Here is a 16,344-nt window from a genome sequence, read left to right on the forward strand (position 1 = left end):
ATTTCAAAGCAGCAGTGCCACATGGAGCCCGTGGTCAGCTGGGGACTCAGAGTCCCTAGTTGACCCCGGGCTCCATGCAGCGCTGCTGCTTTGAAGCACCCCCTCCGCTGCCTCTTTCTGACAGAGGTAGCAAAGGGGGAGGGGAAGCATTTGCTTTTCGGATAGTCGACTAGTTGTTCACCTCCCTGTACGCAACAATAATGATTGTGAAGCATAGTTGAGGTGGTGGAGTCAGAGGGTAGAATATTACCTATGGAAAGTCTCACTACTAAATGATGAACTAGCACTCAGCTGATCCCTTAGGAGTTAACACGTTGTTAATGCGGCCTCACACTCTACAAGGCAAGAGGGAGGAAACACAACAGACTTATGGCAGTGGCTGCAAACACTTCCCTGCGGAAACTGAACATGGTACTGAATCCACACCACTCTCTCCAGATGGCACAGAAATGGCTGCACACTGCTAACGGGGTCGTATATATGAGAGAAAGAGACACACACTGTTTGAGAGAGAGGTTCGTTGCCCCTTTAAGTATGGTGGCCGCACTTCAAGTACACTGCCCTTGTAAGTTTACCAGGAAGTGCAGATACAAGACTGTAGCTGTGATATCCTGCTTTCTGGAGATAGGGTACAGCGTGGGGAGGCTTGATTGAGAGGGGAGGAGAGGGGAAATCCTGACATCAGCACTTCTCTCCCCCTCTTCTCCTCCTGCCCCCCACACACAGCATAGCAATCAGGAGGCTCTCCAGAGCAGCTCCCAGGCAGAGAGCAGGAGTAATAAGGCAGGGTGGAGGGGGGCAGCAGGGTTGGGGGAGAGGCAGCCCCAGCTGTGTAGCTTATTGGGAACTTAGAGGAGCTAGTGCGAGACTGCCAGCCCATTCTGGTGCTAAACCCCTAAAAGAACGGGCTGTTTTTCCAGAAAATCCAGCAAGCAATGGACAAAGCAGGCAGCCAAATGATATAAGTGAGAATTGCACAACTGTAAACAAGCAGTGTAACAATGAAACAAGGTTAACCAGGACAATGTTAAGTCAGGAGTTACTGTATTTGATCTTAAAGTGATTGTTTATGTGACTACCTTAAAAGCTTTCTTACAAGAACAATTGATTTTCACATTTTACTTGTTTAGGCAGTAGCTAATCAACTTTTGTTTGAAATCTTTGCAAGGATTTACCTACAGTTTTCAGGAAGTAGTAGGCAAGTTACAGAGGAAACCAATGGCTAGGGCCTTACCAAATTCAGTCATCAGAAACATGTTGCAGACTGTGAAATCTGGTCTGTCTCTCCCTCGAAATCAGATGTGTTTTGTGCTTTTACGCTATACTAGACAGATTTCACAGGGAAGACCAACATGTCTCAAATCGGAGATCCTGACCCAAAAGGGAGTTGCAGAGACATCACAAGGTTATTTTAGGACTGTTGTTGTAGTGCCATCCTTACTCCTGTGCTGCCTGCAGTACCACAAACCCTCTACAACAGGCCTGGGCAAAACACCCTTCACGGGCTGGATCCAGCCCGCTAAGCCACTGAATCCGGCCCATGGATGCAGCTGGGTGCCTCAGGCAGACTCCCCTGCTTGCCCCACCTCCGCACGCTGCTCAGAAAAGTGACTGCTGGGCTGTTTGTGTTTCCCAAACTGTGAGCGAGGGGAGGAGGAGGTGGTGCTTCATGAACTGCTCCCACCCCCAGCACAATCCCATTGGCTAGTTCTGGCCAATGCTAGCTGTTCTTGAAACAGGCAGTGCCTGAAGCACCAATCTCCCCTCCCCTCAGGCTCATATTCACAGAATACATGGTCATGCAGTCTGTGCGGGGACAGGGCAGACTTCTGCCTGAGAAACATGTTGGCTGCTGGCTGGGAGTCTCTCTCAAAGTCTCCAGGCCAGGCACCCCAGCCCCTTCCTCCCACACAGCCAGCCCTCTTCCCCATTTCCCTCCTTCCCCCCACTTAATCCAAACCCTCTGCCTCCCTTCTGAGCACATACCCCCTCCCAGATCCATCACCCTAATCCTCTGCCCAGATCACAATCCCCTCCTGCCCTAGGTCACAACCCAAATGCCTGCACCCCAATCCTGTGCCCTAGGCCACAACCCCAAAACAGTGCACCCCTGCCCTAGGCCACAACCCCGTCCTGCCCTAAGTCACAACCCCAATCTCATGCCCCAGGTCACAACTGCCTCCTTCACCCAGACTTCCTCCCAGACCTCACAGGCTGTCCTGTACCCCAATCCCTTGCCCTAGGGGTGGGCAAGATACCCTCCACGGCCGCCCTGTCAATTCCCTGCCCCCAGGCCAATCGAGACTTGGGAATAGGGGAGCATGCAAAGTCTCCTCCCCCTGCCAGGGGTGGGCAGCACCAGAGGAAACCTCCAGCTGTTCAAAACAGCTGGTGGTTCCCTCTAGACACCGCACACCCCTGGCAGGGCAGGAGCAGAGAGTGAAAGACTTCATGTACTCTCCCACCCCTACGTCCTGATTGGCCTGTAGGCAGGGCAAGCATGTGAAGTCTCCTCCCCCCACCAGGAGCACAGGCACTTAGAGGGAACTGCCAGCTGTTCAAAACAGCTGGTGGTTCTTTCTAGGTGCTTGGAGTTGGGGGGGACAATTGCTTCACAGGTTTGTGGATGGGAGAGCACAGAAAGCCTCCTGGCCCCGCCTCTTCCTGGGTGGCTTGTGACCACTTCAGAAATTTGTGAAGTGGCTCCCCTTCAGAAAGTATTGCCCACTTCTGCCCTACAATAACCTTGTGGCCTCCCTCAGTTAAATCATTATGAGATTTCAGGTTAAAATAGCTAAAATAATGAAATGTATGGTTTATTAAATCCTATGACTGTAACATTGACCAAAATAGTCTATGAATTTGGTGAGGCGCTACAAATAGCTACAAAGTGCAATAAAACTGTCAATTTCACAACAGAATTAAGTCCTATATTATCTTCGAAGAATCATAATATCCTATGTTAAATTCACAGATAAGCTTGCTAGTCTTAAATCTAGTCACAAGTGAAACTTGCTGTTTTAATATAAGAATAGTTACAAGATGACAAGTAGTTTCTTGAACCTACATTACTGGTATTAGCATCATATATGTAGAGTTTTGATTTTCTGTTCCCTTTCTGAACATTATAACCCAGTACTAAGTACTCTGTCATTCCAGTTGTGCAACAAAATTCCAAAATGGCATGAAGTACATTTTCCATTAAGTAATCAATCATTTCAGGGGGATACATTGTTTGTCCTTAAATGTCATTCTGACACTGTATTAAATAAAATGGCATGCATATAATGTTGGAAGAAATTATTTTCTATAGCCAGTTTCATTCTGCTCGTGTACACTTCAGAATGTACACTTCATAGATTTTGTGTGTGGGTGTGTACACACACACACACACACACACACACACACACACACACACACACACACACACACGAGAGAGACAGGGATATATCCTTGTTAAATTAAAATTTAACCAAAATTACTTCTATGTATGATGGAGGATTGCTTTTGTTCTAGCTCTGATTATTAAGTACAGTGCTAAAATTCTAAGAAAAAGTAGACTTCTGGTGGTTTCTTGGTGTCAGTGATTAAAAAATCCTAAATTTGAAGCCTCAGACACTTTTGCTCTTAACCCTTTTTTAAAAAGCCCCAAAAGCATATGTTTAGAATTATTTTAGTAGTGTAATCATTTCACCAAACCAAAAGCATAACATTCCCTGCCACTCAGATGATTTATAAAGATGGGGTGATTGCCTCAAAGATAATGTTACATTCTACCTGTCTTAGATTAACTCTTTTGACTGTGTTTGGACTGCCTCACAATCTTGCTGTTGATCATTAATTTCTTAATGCCTTTGAATAATATAAAACCTTACTCTGCTGAGTAATATTTATACATATATTGATCAGAAGGTTGTCTAGAAGGAGTCTTTTTTTATTTTATTTCTGACAATTGTGCATGTGTTTTCCAGTAAGTATGTAGGGTATTTATATGCAGTAAATGCTTTTATACATTAGTTAAAATGTATCTTGTTTAGTATTGAGGCATTTTGTTGAAATGTGTATTAATGTTGTGCCAAATGATATTTTATAGATTGTAAGTTAAGTAGGTGTTTATTTAGAATAATGTTGAAAGGTGTTAAGTGCTGGATTAAATAAATCCTTTAAAATACTAAAATGTTTGTACTGCAGCATTAGGAATGTACCCACTTATCAGATTTTGATATCTTGGCTTTCGTGATATGCATTGTACATCTATTTATTTTTCAAACAACCAAAGGCTACTAAAGCCGTTAAGTGATTATTTTACAAATCATGACCCCCCATTCAGCAAGGAACCCAGGCACCAGCCTAATTGAAAGCCCATATCAATAATGTTGTTGAATTCAATAGGATAATTTGCTTGTGTAAAGTTAAGCAGATGCATGTGTAACCTTTTGAATTACGGTCTCAGGAGCTGATCCTATCAACTCATAGGCACACCCTTAACTCCAAATATGAGACCATACTTGAAGCTAAGCAGGTGCCTAATGTTTTAAGGATTGATGGCTGAGGGCCTGACCCAGAGCGGTGTTGAACACTTGCAGTTGGCTAGTTGAGGGCACATAGCACCTCTCTGAGTCAGGTCCTTGTTGACGAAAATACTATAATTATACTTCTTGGAATTGTACATGGCCATTTTTAGTCTGTATTAGGCCCGAACACAGTAGCTTATGTTAACCAAGAGTTTAAAAAAAAAAAAAAATACCAGGGTTGTAATAAATTGAGGTATCATAAAGGGAAATCAAACTTGCAGCTGTGAAAAATAGTACTTAACAAAAATTAGTACATATGACATTTTTATGCTGAATCTTTGCTCGGTAGTTACTTTAATTCTGTTATAAGATATGGGTTCTCTTGACTTATTTTTCATCTTTATCATTGAATCTCAACCTTAACTTTGTTTTGAGGGATCCAAGTGAAGGCGAAGCCAGTGGCAGAACTGACACCTCAAGGTGAGGAGCCACAATTAATACTTCGCTGCTAGGTCCTTTGTGTTAAAAGTTTAAGTGATTTCTAAATGATTTTCATTCAAGCTTTAAAATAGAATAGTGCCTCAATAATTTGTATTTAAAAAATGTTGTTTTGTGTGGGTCCCGCCCATCCCTCCTATCTCCCTGGAAATTCACTTTTTTGATTTTTTTAAATACATGTAGATATATGTTCAAAACTGTGTTTTGTATTGTACATTTTGTAAAGAAGCAAACTTTATAAGTTAACATTCCTATGAAAGCAGTCCCAGCCTCAATATTAAACCAAATCATAAGATTCTTCTTTAAACCCACCTTCTGTTTAATATTATTTAAAATAATATAGGTTTAAGTAATTAATATATAGGTTAATATATGTGTATATGTAGAGTAAAATATTCAATATATTTGCATATTATATTCATCATTTAAAAGTCTCTGTTCACCAGCAGTGAACATCCTGCATTGTCTGAAGTATCAGTGTTTCTTTATGCTTAAAAATAACAGTGATATTCAGATATTGTTGAGTGGTAGCTGAAAATATTGACTTTGTATGGATACCACTGGGTACACAAACAAAATTGTAGCGATAACATACACTACAATAAAAACAACGTGAAATCCTGTGGCACCTTTAATAAATATGTTGGTCTTTTAGGTGTCACAGAACTCCTCATAGTATGTTTCAGCAAAAACAAACATGGCTACCAGTGTTCCCTCTAAGCTGCATGGCAGCACAGCTTCACAGGTGATTAATCAGCGACACCCAATCAGCTCCATGTAAACCTGTGTTGCGGCGCAGCTTAGAGGGAACACCTCTGGCTACCATCTTGATACTCTACAGTGTGTTCACCTTTCAGTAGATGTTCTTTTCTAGCATGTCTCAGCATGTTGATTTTGCCTTTTTAATGTGTTTGGTAAAGCAAGTGTACATTTTTGAAGCAATTCATGAATAAACAATGAACACTGCCGTTATTGTTATATTCTAAAATAGTTAATTACAAAATAGACTTCTTTCTAAGAGAAAATATTTAATACGCATGTGTATTTAAAAGAACAGCAGCTCTTTAAACAGTGTATATTGCTTCGTATAACTGATATATTGGGTATGTTTTTGAATTACCCGTTTCAGCATTTTTTTTCTCCTATATCCGTAAGCTGCTGTATTACTGAATCTCTAGTCAAGCCTGTTAATTTAATTAAGCATGGCAGTGGCTTTCAGCTCTGATATCACTAGCTCATTCCTGTTCTCTACCTTTCTCTGCTGCCTCCTTGTTGTCCCCCAGCCCTGGTATGTTTTGGGCATCAGGCCACTTCCTGAAGTGCTATATGAGTCCAAGCCTTGACTATGCTGTGCCAACTCCTCTAATGCTGATGTGGGTCTCTGGCGGCAGCAACGAAACGTCCGAAAAGCATGCTTTTAACAGCTATTTCCAGTTCTGCTTCTCTCTGCAGAGTGAAAAGTTTCTTAAATGAAGTGGTAGATTCAGGCCTGCCTATGTGGGGGGAGGGAAGCGGCAAAGGAGGCAGTTGCCCTGGGGCCCAGCGATTCAAAAGAGCCCAGGGTTCCCAGCCACCACTGCTATTGTAAACGCAGCAGCCATGAGGCATGCTCAGGACAGGAAGTGCCATGTGGCACACTCAGGGAAGGAAGGGCGCTCAGCACGGCACGCTCCAGGTGGCACTGAGAGCTGGCTGCCCCAATCCTGCCCTTTCCGGAAGCACAGAGACCAACTCCCCTCACCTTGCCCATCAAGTCTGTCAGCCCCCCTGGGCAGGTTACCTTTGTTTTTTGGGGGGAACCTCATTGTTGAATACAATATTGTAAATTTAGGTGAGGGGACTGTTCTTCTGTGCTTGGATAACTACAATCACTTTTTGAAGTAAAAATAATATTAGTTACGGCTGTTGTTGAGGACTTTGGCCAGCAGGGTTAGCCTTGGTATTTTCCCGAGAAGTAAAAGTGGGCAGGAGGTGGGAAATGAAGGGAAAACAGCTAGAAAAGGAGGGTGAGGAAAGTCTGGTCTGAAATTGACCTCCACTCTTCATTAAACAGATCCTGCCAAGGAAACACCCCCTTCTTAATAATAGGTGGTAACATCAGCAGCTCTTGGGCCTCTGGGAAAAGAAACCACAGAATCTTGGAACTCTTAAAATTTAAAATGAGTACTGTTTTACCAACCTGCCTTCCAAAATTGCCTGTGTTGCGTGATTTGATGGGTAAAGAAGCTTTATAGTTCCACTATTTGTATTCATTAGAAGATAATTACTTGGGATTTTATCTAAGTTGTTTTATCAGGTAAAATGACATTTTTGTCTCTCTCCTTCACTATTCTGTTACGCATCTTCTGGCTTTTGTGTTATGAGACACAGACGCTGTTTGCCACCCAGTTGAGTAATTGTAATATAAAATGCTATTGTATCTGTTAAAATAGGATGTTGCCAAAATATAAGGTCACTTTTAAAAAGAGAAGAGAGAGAGGTCAAAGTCCCTAAAGACTCTATAAAAATAAATGGAATGAATTGTGAGCATAATGATCCCCAGTTTGAAAATCAAGGAAATGAGATTCTTTTCGTGCACAAGCATGAAAGTGAAAACTTGTGTGTGGAATGCAGGGTGGGTTTCCTTCCTTTGCTGCTTTTACAGCATGTTTACACTTCTAGGTCACGTGTCCCACAAATTGATACCTCTTGTTGACGTATGGTGTGCTCCAAATAGTGACCTCGATAGAAATCAAAAGATACTTTTAAAACAATGTAGATTCCACTGACTCCTGCTGCAGCAGTGCAATGGGATGCGTAGCTGTAGTTAATACTGCATATATTACAGTGAGGAGTTTTCTTTCTAGCACTTAAATCTATTGTAGTGATTTTGTTTTTGAGTGTGCAACATGTTTCTCTCTTCAGGAGTGCTTCTGGGGAACCAAAAGACAGAGAAAAAGAGGATAGCAAAGATTCCAAACCACGTTCTTTGCGATTCACGTGGAGTATGAAGACCACTAGTTCCATGGACCCGAATGATATGATGAGAGAGATTCGAAAAGTGTTAGATGCTAATAACTGTGACTATGAACAAAAAGAGAGGTTTTTGCTCTTCTGTGTTCATGGTGACGCACGACAGGATAGTCTTGTTCAATGGGAGATGGAAGTCTGCAAATTGCCACGGTTGTCACTCAATGGGGTCCGCTTCAAGAGAATATCTGGGACTTCTATTGCATTTAAGAACATTGCATCCAAAATTGCAAATGAGCTTAAACTGTAAAGAGAAACTAAATTTAAGGGATCAGGGAAAATTCATACGTGATCTACACTTACGTTTTGAATGTACTGGTTACGCCTAGTGTGATTGGCCTGTGAAACTCCCCATGTAGAAATTGTCCCTATTGCAATAAGGTTATACATAGTTATTCTGAATTGTAAAATTAAATTCAGTATGACCTATACTAAATAACTGTAGCTAAAGAAGATATGTTCACATGTACAGGTAAGTATATAGAGCATTCTGTTCATTTTATGTTCATAGAGTTGTATAATAAAAGAAGATGATTGCTTAAATACAGATCTTGTATAGTTGTCTAGATTTCTGCACAAAAGTGTATGTTTGATGCTTTGAGTTGAAAAAGTTCTTCCCTATCACGGTTTACATTTTTGGTGGTTTTAATAATTCTCCTATCATGCATTTTTTTAAACTCTCAAGAATCAAAATGCACAAAAATAGTTTTCACAACTGTAGCATGACCATTTTTAGTTATTTAAAAGTCATATGTGAATTTGAACCAGAAGTCGATAAATTGGCTTTTGTTATACACAAGACTGTTCCTACTTACGTTTTGCTCTTATCCTTGGTATTGGACAGTGTTTAGCTGAAAAATACAAACATGTTTACAGTGTTGGCACTTAACGGATTTTAAAAGATTATTTTGCGCTGGGCCAGCCGAGAGCTGCTGGGGAACAGAAATCACATCCAAGTAATGTTTTGTGTGCAAATTATAATGCTTACACTCATGGCCTATTGAAAATGTAGCATCAAAATGGAGACGAGTAAATTATTTCATTTAAATAACATGATGTAAAATATCACTTGTTCGCTGCCTTCAATATATTGCAAATTCTAGTTGTGGAACTATATTAATGTTGGGACTGTTTCATAGCACAAGATAATTGGAAGTGTTGACCAATTGTATGAGTTAATAATACCACCTCAGGAATTTACTGGCTTTTGGAGTATTTGCCCCCAAAGACAACATGCAATTCCTTATGATACTTTACTGCTAAACAATAATGGTTGATTTATCGTATGTGGTTGTACAATTTGTTCCCATGTAACTTGTTTGTGCTTAATATTTTACCAGATTTCTTGTATTTATACCACATCATTATGCCTGTAATGTGCAGCTTTGTAATTAGGCATTTGCCTATGGAAAAGATTTCCTTCCATAATTAGTGATATAAACTATGTAAAATCACTAGCAATGGTACCTTTTAATACTTGTTATTTTGTACTGAATTAACCATAGAGGTTGGTTGTGCAATGTTATTTAATGTCGTAATTACTGTAATATCAACATATGGGCCCCATATGCACACTCTTGTGGAGAATAGAAAGTTCATTCAAAATCTGTCACTTTAAAAAAAATTAAAAGCTGTGGTAAACTCTGTAACTCTAATTTAGAAGGCTGTAAGTGTAGCTAATGTGCCATTCAATAATGGCTTCTTGACAGAGGTGGTTTTACATGCTGTACTATACTGTGATGTAAGCTTTCTGTAACAGTTATATTCTGAAATGGATGTGTATTGTTGCCTTAGAAAAAAGGGTGGTGTTTGGAAAGAAACAACTGTAGCCCCTTTTTACCTGGTATTCATTCAAACAAATTTTGATGCAAGTCATCTAGATTCACTTTCACTGGTGCACTCTATTAAAACTTACTTGAACAGTTCTCATACTAATGCGCTTGTTGTTTGCCCTTTATCAAAATGAAAATCTAGTCCACAGAGAGATTTTTATTATGCAGCAGTCATAGCAGTCTCATCTTTCAGTTATGTATTTTATTGGTTTGTTTGATTTACAAAGAGATTTCTGTGCTGTGCAAAATCAGTCCCTGAATAATTTCTGTCATCCCACTCAGCAAAGTGCTGAACTTCTTCTAGGACAGTGGTGGGCAACCTGTGGTCCATGGACTGCGTGTGGCCTGCAAGACATTTTGTTTACCGTGGCCCACATGCACAGTTGCCGGCTTCCGCTGGTTTCCATCGGCACAGGTTTTTTCATACTGTATTACTAAAGTGACACATACACAAACTAAGGGCACGTGAAGTGAAGTGAATGCTGATTGCACCCAACATTGATTGTAAAATCTGTGCACTCCCTCTGCATCCAATTAAAGCAATGTTACAGTTCCATCAGCATGTCCCACAAATTCTAGGTACGCCAGTGCAGATAGCAGAACTGCCCTATGTCAGGAGACCATCTTGGTTACAACAGTCTTGTGGCCCCACTCACTAGCCTAGGTTCGGAGTATTTGCATCTCTTAGAATTAGGGGTCACTGGTACATATTTAGATCTATATCCAAATTTTTGGAAGTGGTCTCTTAATTTGCCAAGGAGGTCCTGCTTCAGGAATGATTTGGATCTCTGAAGTATATCCATTAATCATAAGAACAGTCATGATTCATGGTCTGTCTAGCCCAGTATCATGACTTTTGACTGGCTGATGCCAGATGCTTTAGAGTGAACATAACAGGACAATATATTGAGTGATGTTCCCTGGCATCCAATCCCAGCTTCTAGCAGTCAGAGGCTTAGGGACAACCAGAGCACTAGGTTTCATCCCTGACCATCTTGGCTAATAGTCATTGATGGACCTATCCTCCAAGAACTTACCTAATTATTTTTTTTTGAACCCAGTTATAATTTTGTTCCTCTCAACATCTTCTGGCAGTGAGTTCCATAGGTTGACTGTGTGTTGTGTGAAGAAATTATTTCCTTTTGTTAGTGTGAAACCTGTAATTCACTAATTTCATTGGGTGATCCTGGGTTCATATGATATGGGAAGGGGTAAATTATACTTCCTTATTCACTTTCTCCACATCATTCATATCCCTGATGAATTGTCTCTCTTTTTTTCAAGCTGAAGAGTCTTTTTAATCTCATCTTATATGGAAACCGTTCTCATACCCCAATCATTTTTTGTTGTTCTCTCAATATTTTTTTATTCTAATATGATTTTTTTTAAGATGGGGCAATTAGAACTGCACACAGTATTCAAGGTACCATAGAGTTGCATAGTAGCATTTTTTTCTGCCTTACCTATCCTTCACTAATGGTTTCGAACACGATGAACTTTCATGACAGTTGCTGCATGTTGAGCAGATATTTTTAGAAAACGTTCTTCGATGACTCCAAGATCTTTCTTGAGTGGTAACATCTAATCTAGATTCATTACATTTGTAATTTGTGCATTACTTTGCACTTACCAGCATTGAATTTTGTCTGCCATTTTCTTGCCAAGTCACCCAGTTCTGTAAAATCTCTTTGCGGTGTGTTTTGGACTTAACTCTCTTGAGAAATTTTATACCATCTGCAAACTTTGCCACCTGACTCGCTCCCCCCCCTCCCCTTTTTTTTTCCAAGATCACTTTTATGGATATGTTGAATAGTCCTGGTCTCAGTACAGATTCTTGTGGGAGTAAGCTATTTACCTCTCTCTATTGTGAAAACTGACCATTTATTCCTACCATTTGTTTCCTATTATTTAACCAGTTACTGATCCATGAAATGACCTTCCCTCTTATCCTGTGAGACCATACTTTGCTTAGGAACCTTTGGTGAGCACCTTGTCAAAAAGTTTCCAAAAACCCAGGTACACGATATCCACTGGATGACCTTTGTCCTCATATTTGTTGTGCCATCAAAGAATTCTAATACACTGGTGAGTACGGTGTCGTTGTAGCCACATTGGTACCAGAGTATCAGAGAGACAAGGTGGGTGTATTGGATCAATTTCTATTAGTGAGGACAACCAGCTTTCAAGCTTACACCCAGCTCTTCTTCAAGTCTGGGAACTCCATAAGCTCCGTAAGGTCCAATAAAAAATATTGTCTGACTCTCCTTGTGTGTCTAGTAGATTTGTAAAGGGAAATCATGCCTCTCAAAACCTATGTTGACTCTACCTGCAATATATATTGTGCTCATGTATATGTCTGATCATTTTGGTTTTGTATATACTTTCAACCAATTTGCCTGGCATTGAAGTTAGGATTACAGGCCTGTAATTGCTAAGATCACTTCAAGAGCCTTTCTCAACAGTCACATTAAGTATTCACCCAGACAGCTGGTACAGAGGCTGATTTAAGCACTAGGTTTCATGCCAGGATGAGTAGGACTGTAGTTTCAGATTTGAATTTCTTCAGAACTGAGTGAATATCATCTGACCCTGGTGACTTAACTACTGTTAAATGTATCAAACCTCCTCTATTGATGACACCTCAGTCTGGGAAAAGTTCCTCAGATCTGTCACTTAAAAAGAATGGCTCAGGTGTGGGAATCTCCCTACATTCTCTGAAGTGAAGATTGAATCACATAATTCATTTAGCTTCTGGCAGGCTTCCTGCTTCTGAAGTACTTAAACATATTTGTTAGGTTTTTTTCTCTCATTCCTGTTGCTCTTCAAATTCCTTTTGGGCCATAATTTCACATTTGATTTGCCCAAGTTTGTTCCTTTCTATTTTCCTCAGTAGTGTTTGACATTCATTTTTTTAAGGATATCTTTAACCACCTCTTTTATTCTGCTTAGCTGTTGTGGTGGGGTAAAACATGTAGTTGGAACTTCTGTTATGATATTTTAAAATAGTTTCCATGCAGCTCACAGGCATTTCATTCTTGTGACTGTTCTTTTTAATTTCCATTTAACTAGCTTCCTCATTTATGTGTAGTTCCCCTTCTTAAGTGACATGGTGCTGGGGAGGCCGGGGGTTCCTTCATATCCCCCCATTCCCCCTGGATGTTAATAGTGACCATCATGGTATTAAATGTACTGAGTGTTTTTGCTATAGTCACCTCTTGGACCAGATCCTGTATGCCACTGAAAACTTGTCGGTTGTCCATTTGTGGATTCCAGGAATACCGGCTCCAAAAAGCTGTCAGCAGTGGTGCCTAGAAACTTTATCTCTGCGTGTCATCCTGAGTGTGACATGTTCCCTGTCAATGTGGGGAGAGTTGGAGCCCCTCATTTTTATTGTTTTTTTTGTTTTTTGTGGCCTCCCTGAACTCCCTGAATATTTCACAATTACCATCCTGGTCAGGTGGTCAGTATTCGATTCCTAATGCCACACTCTTTATGTTTCAAGCATGGAATTTCTGTCCACAGAAACTGACACAACTCGATTCCTTTAAGACTTTTACTAGATTTGACTCTATGCTTTTTCACAATAGTACCGCTTCCCCATCAATGCCATCTACTTTGTCATTCCAGTATATTTTGGTCCTTAATATTACCCTGTCCATTGACTATCACTGTTTCACCAAGTTTCTGTGATTCCTGTTCTTTCAATATCCTCATGCAATACCAAGCAGTCAAGTTCACTAATCTTAGTATTTAGACCTCTAGGGTTTGCTTACAAGCATTTATAAAATTTGCATCTGTATATTCTGCCTTCATGTGATATAATTGAATGGGGCTCTTCTTTGTTTGACTCTCTCTTCAATTCTTCCCTGTACTTTATCAGCATCTGTCTTCTCCTCTTTACCAGGACATAGAGAATGTCCTCTTTAATAATACTCCCCTAGGGAATGGATCTATCTGAACCATGCGCTCCTCCCCACCTCTCAGCTTTCCTTGACTGGCTTTTATCCTCTGCAAACTTTTTTAATTTTACAGGCCAGCAGTCTGGATTTGCTTGAGTTTAGGTGGGACAAACCAAATATATATATATATATATATAGTCAACTCCCTTCCCAAAGGTCCCCAGTTTTCCATAAATCTAAATCCCTCCTCTGAACACCATCGTCTCAGCCAGGCCTTAAGAGGCTGCAGTCCTGCCTGTCTAGCTGGACCTACCTTGCAGCTTGGGAGCACTCAGACCATGCTACCATGGAGGTCCTGGATTTCAATCTCTTTCCTAGCAGCTTCAATTTCACCTCCCGGGACCTCTCCCACTTGCCCTTTGTCATTGGTACCTACGTGTACCATGACCACCAGCTCCTTCCCCGAACTGCATGCAAGTCTGATTAGATGTCTTGGCTGGTGTGCAGTCTTTCCAGCCAGCAGATAATTCATCATGCAGTTCTCCCTCTCATCACCCTCAACCAGCTATATCTCTACTAATGAATCCCCCCGGACTATTACCTGTCTGTCTCATAGCAGGGATCCCTTCTTCCCAGGGAGGTATCCTGAGTGCGAGAGGACACCATGGCATCATCTGGGAGGGGAGGGTCCCAACTATGGGATCATTTCCCTCTGCTTGATGATCTCCCTTGTGGAGACTTGCATCCTTCTCAGGTGCATAGAAGCTGTCCAGCTGGGGATGGGACTGTTCAACAGGGTCCCTGAGAGTCTCATCTGTGTATTGCCCTGGCACTCTCAGCTCCTCCAATTCAACCTTTCTCATCTCAGGAGCCCGTACTCTGAGCACCATCAGCTGCTTGCAATGAATGAGCCTAGACACCCCTTGCCCACAAGGGAATGGTATGTGTTTTGTGTTCAGTGTAATAAACTCCCCACATTGCTGCTGGACTGCTGCCAGCATTCTTTTTACTCCCATGGGGCTTGGTTTTGTGTGTGTGTTGGGGGGTCATTTTACTTCAGCAATTTATTGGCCTAAGGTTAGAGAATGTTTGTTAGGCATCTTGCTCACACTTTCTTGCAAAGCTCTCCTGCTTGCTGCTCCTCGGGTCACTTACAAGCTGGCTTTTTAAATCAGATTCTTCCTGGGTTAGCCCTGATCCCTGTCAAGGGGAGTGGCAGGCTAGATCATTGCTAGGAAGCACTTAGCCTTGCCTAATGGGCCTCTAGGCTTAGCACACAGACCCTCCTCCCCCCTCAAAAAAAAACACTATAAATGTCAACCAGACACATTCCAAGCAGGCACACCATCACAAACAGATGGCAAACTCATCCCAAGGGCCATATAGCTGTGCCTCCCTTGGAGCCCTCCCTCTCAACACCTCCAAAACTCAAATCTGACAAAGTGGGTTTTACTCACCAAGCTTAGGCCCAGATAAACACTAGTCCTTCTGGTACCACAGCACTCCTTGTTGTTTCACCAGGCTCCACTGCTTCCTCTAATTTTCCAGCATAGCTAACTTAGCCTGGTTTTCAAGTCAAGCTGTGTTCGTCTTGTGCATCGCCACTGTTAAAAGTTGTCATGTGGACCATTCTGCCCTAAGCAGCAACTAGAACACCCACTTTCATCAGGACTTGCTAAGGAAATAATCTGGAGATGGCAGGGAAGCACAGGTGTACCTGAGGACCTAATTTAACTTCCAGAACCTCTGTTATTGGAAGGGATGCATGAGAGGAATCCCAGTGCAAACTTGCGGGACTGGTTATTTAAAAACTGATTGGTATTTGCAAACTGACCAAACATCATGGAAATGAATAGGACAGGGTATTGAACCCTCAATCCCTATTAAATAGTCACTTGAAAGGGGCCCTGTTATAGGTCTGTAAATTACAATTTTTGCGGACCAGAATAAGAACATTCTGATCTATGACTTACATGGGAAGGTATCCGTACCCCATAATATCAGAGAGTTGATTTGTGCCCGGTTTTCTTAAACTAGGAGAAAATCTGACGTGGGGTAAAGGCTCTGTCAAGTTCTGCAACTCTAAGAAGTGACAAAGATGTCTCAGTCTTCAGATGGCTTTATATTCTTGATGGTGATTCCAATGGCTGCATTTTTAGATGCACAAAGCCAAAATCAGAATCAGCATACCTCCACTATCAGAACATAGACAGCCATTTCCACACCCTGTTAACCCTTCTTTGTAGAGACTGACTAAAAGCATTCAGGACAATGAAAGATTGTCTTGGTTTTGATTGACATCACTTACAGCGTTGTTACAGCAACATGTAAAGTTTCACTTAGTGGGTTCCCATAGGCTATCTTCTCTTAAAAGGAGCTTTAGACCCACACAGCCTGGGCTTGAGGAAAAACCATTGGTCATCACAAATATGGTGAGCCACTTACCTTTGTGTTCCCTCATTGTCCAACCAATGGAGAAACAGTAACTTCCCCCATTAGAGAAAATAAAATCAATGGTGCCCCTGTAGTTCCATTGTTTGTTAGGAGTCTACCCATATTTTGGCATTTAAATTCTATTTTACAGCTTTTGCC

The 16,344-nt window shown here is 41.3% G+C and overlaps 1 protein-coding gene across 8 annotated transcripts in view; it reads left to right on the forward strand.

The window, feature by feature from the left end:
• MARK1 (microtubule affinity regulating kinase 1) overlaps positions 1 to 9,952 on the forward strand; it is a 112,510-nt gene extending 102,558 nt beyond the window's left edge. For 6 of the 8 annotated variants that reach the window (XM_075925220.2, XM_075925221.2, XM_075925222.2 and 3 more), the window contains 2 exons: positions 4,950 to 4,994; positions 7,917 to 9,952. In XM_075925220.2, the coding sequence (XP_075781335.1) occupies positions 4,950 to 4,994; positions 7,917 to 8,271 (400 nt within the window). In that variant the 3' untranslated portion in view covers positions 8,272 to 9,952. The remainder of the gene's footprint in view (positions 1 to 4,949; positions 4,995 to 7,916) is intronic. The other 2 variants (XM_075925224.2, XM_075925225.2) reach the window with 1 other exon arrangement.
• The last annotated feature ends 6,392 nt before the right edge of the window (positions 9,953 to 16,344 follow it).

This window comes from Pelodiscus sinensis, chromosome 3 (genome assembly GCF_052426305.1).
Source record: "Pelodiscus sinensis isolate ZL-2025 chromosome 3, ASM5242630v1, whole genome shotgun sequence".
NCBI classification, from domain to species: Eukaryota; Metazoa; Chordata; order Testudines; family Trionychidae; genus Pelodiscus; species Pelodiscus sinensis.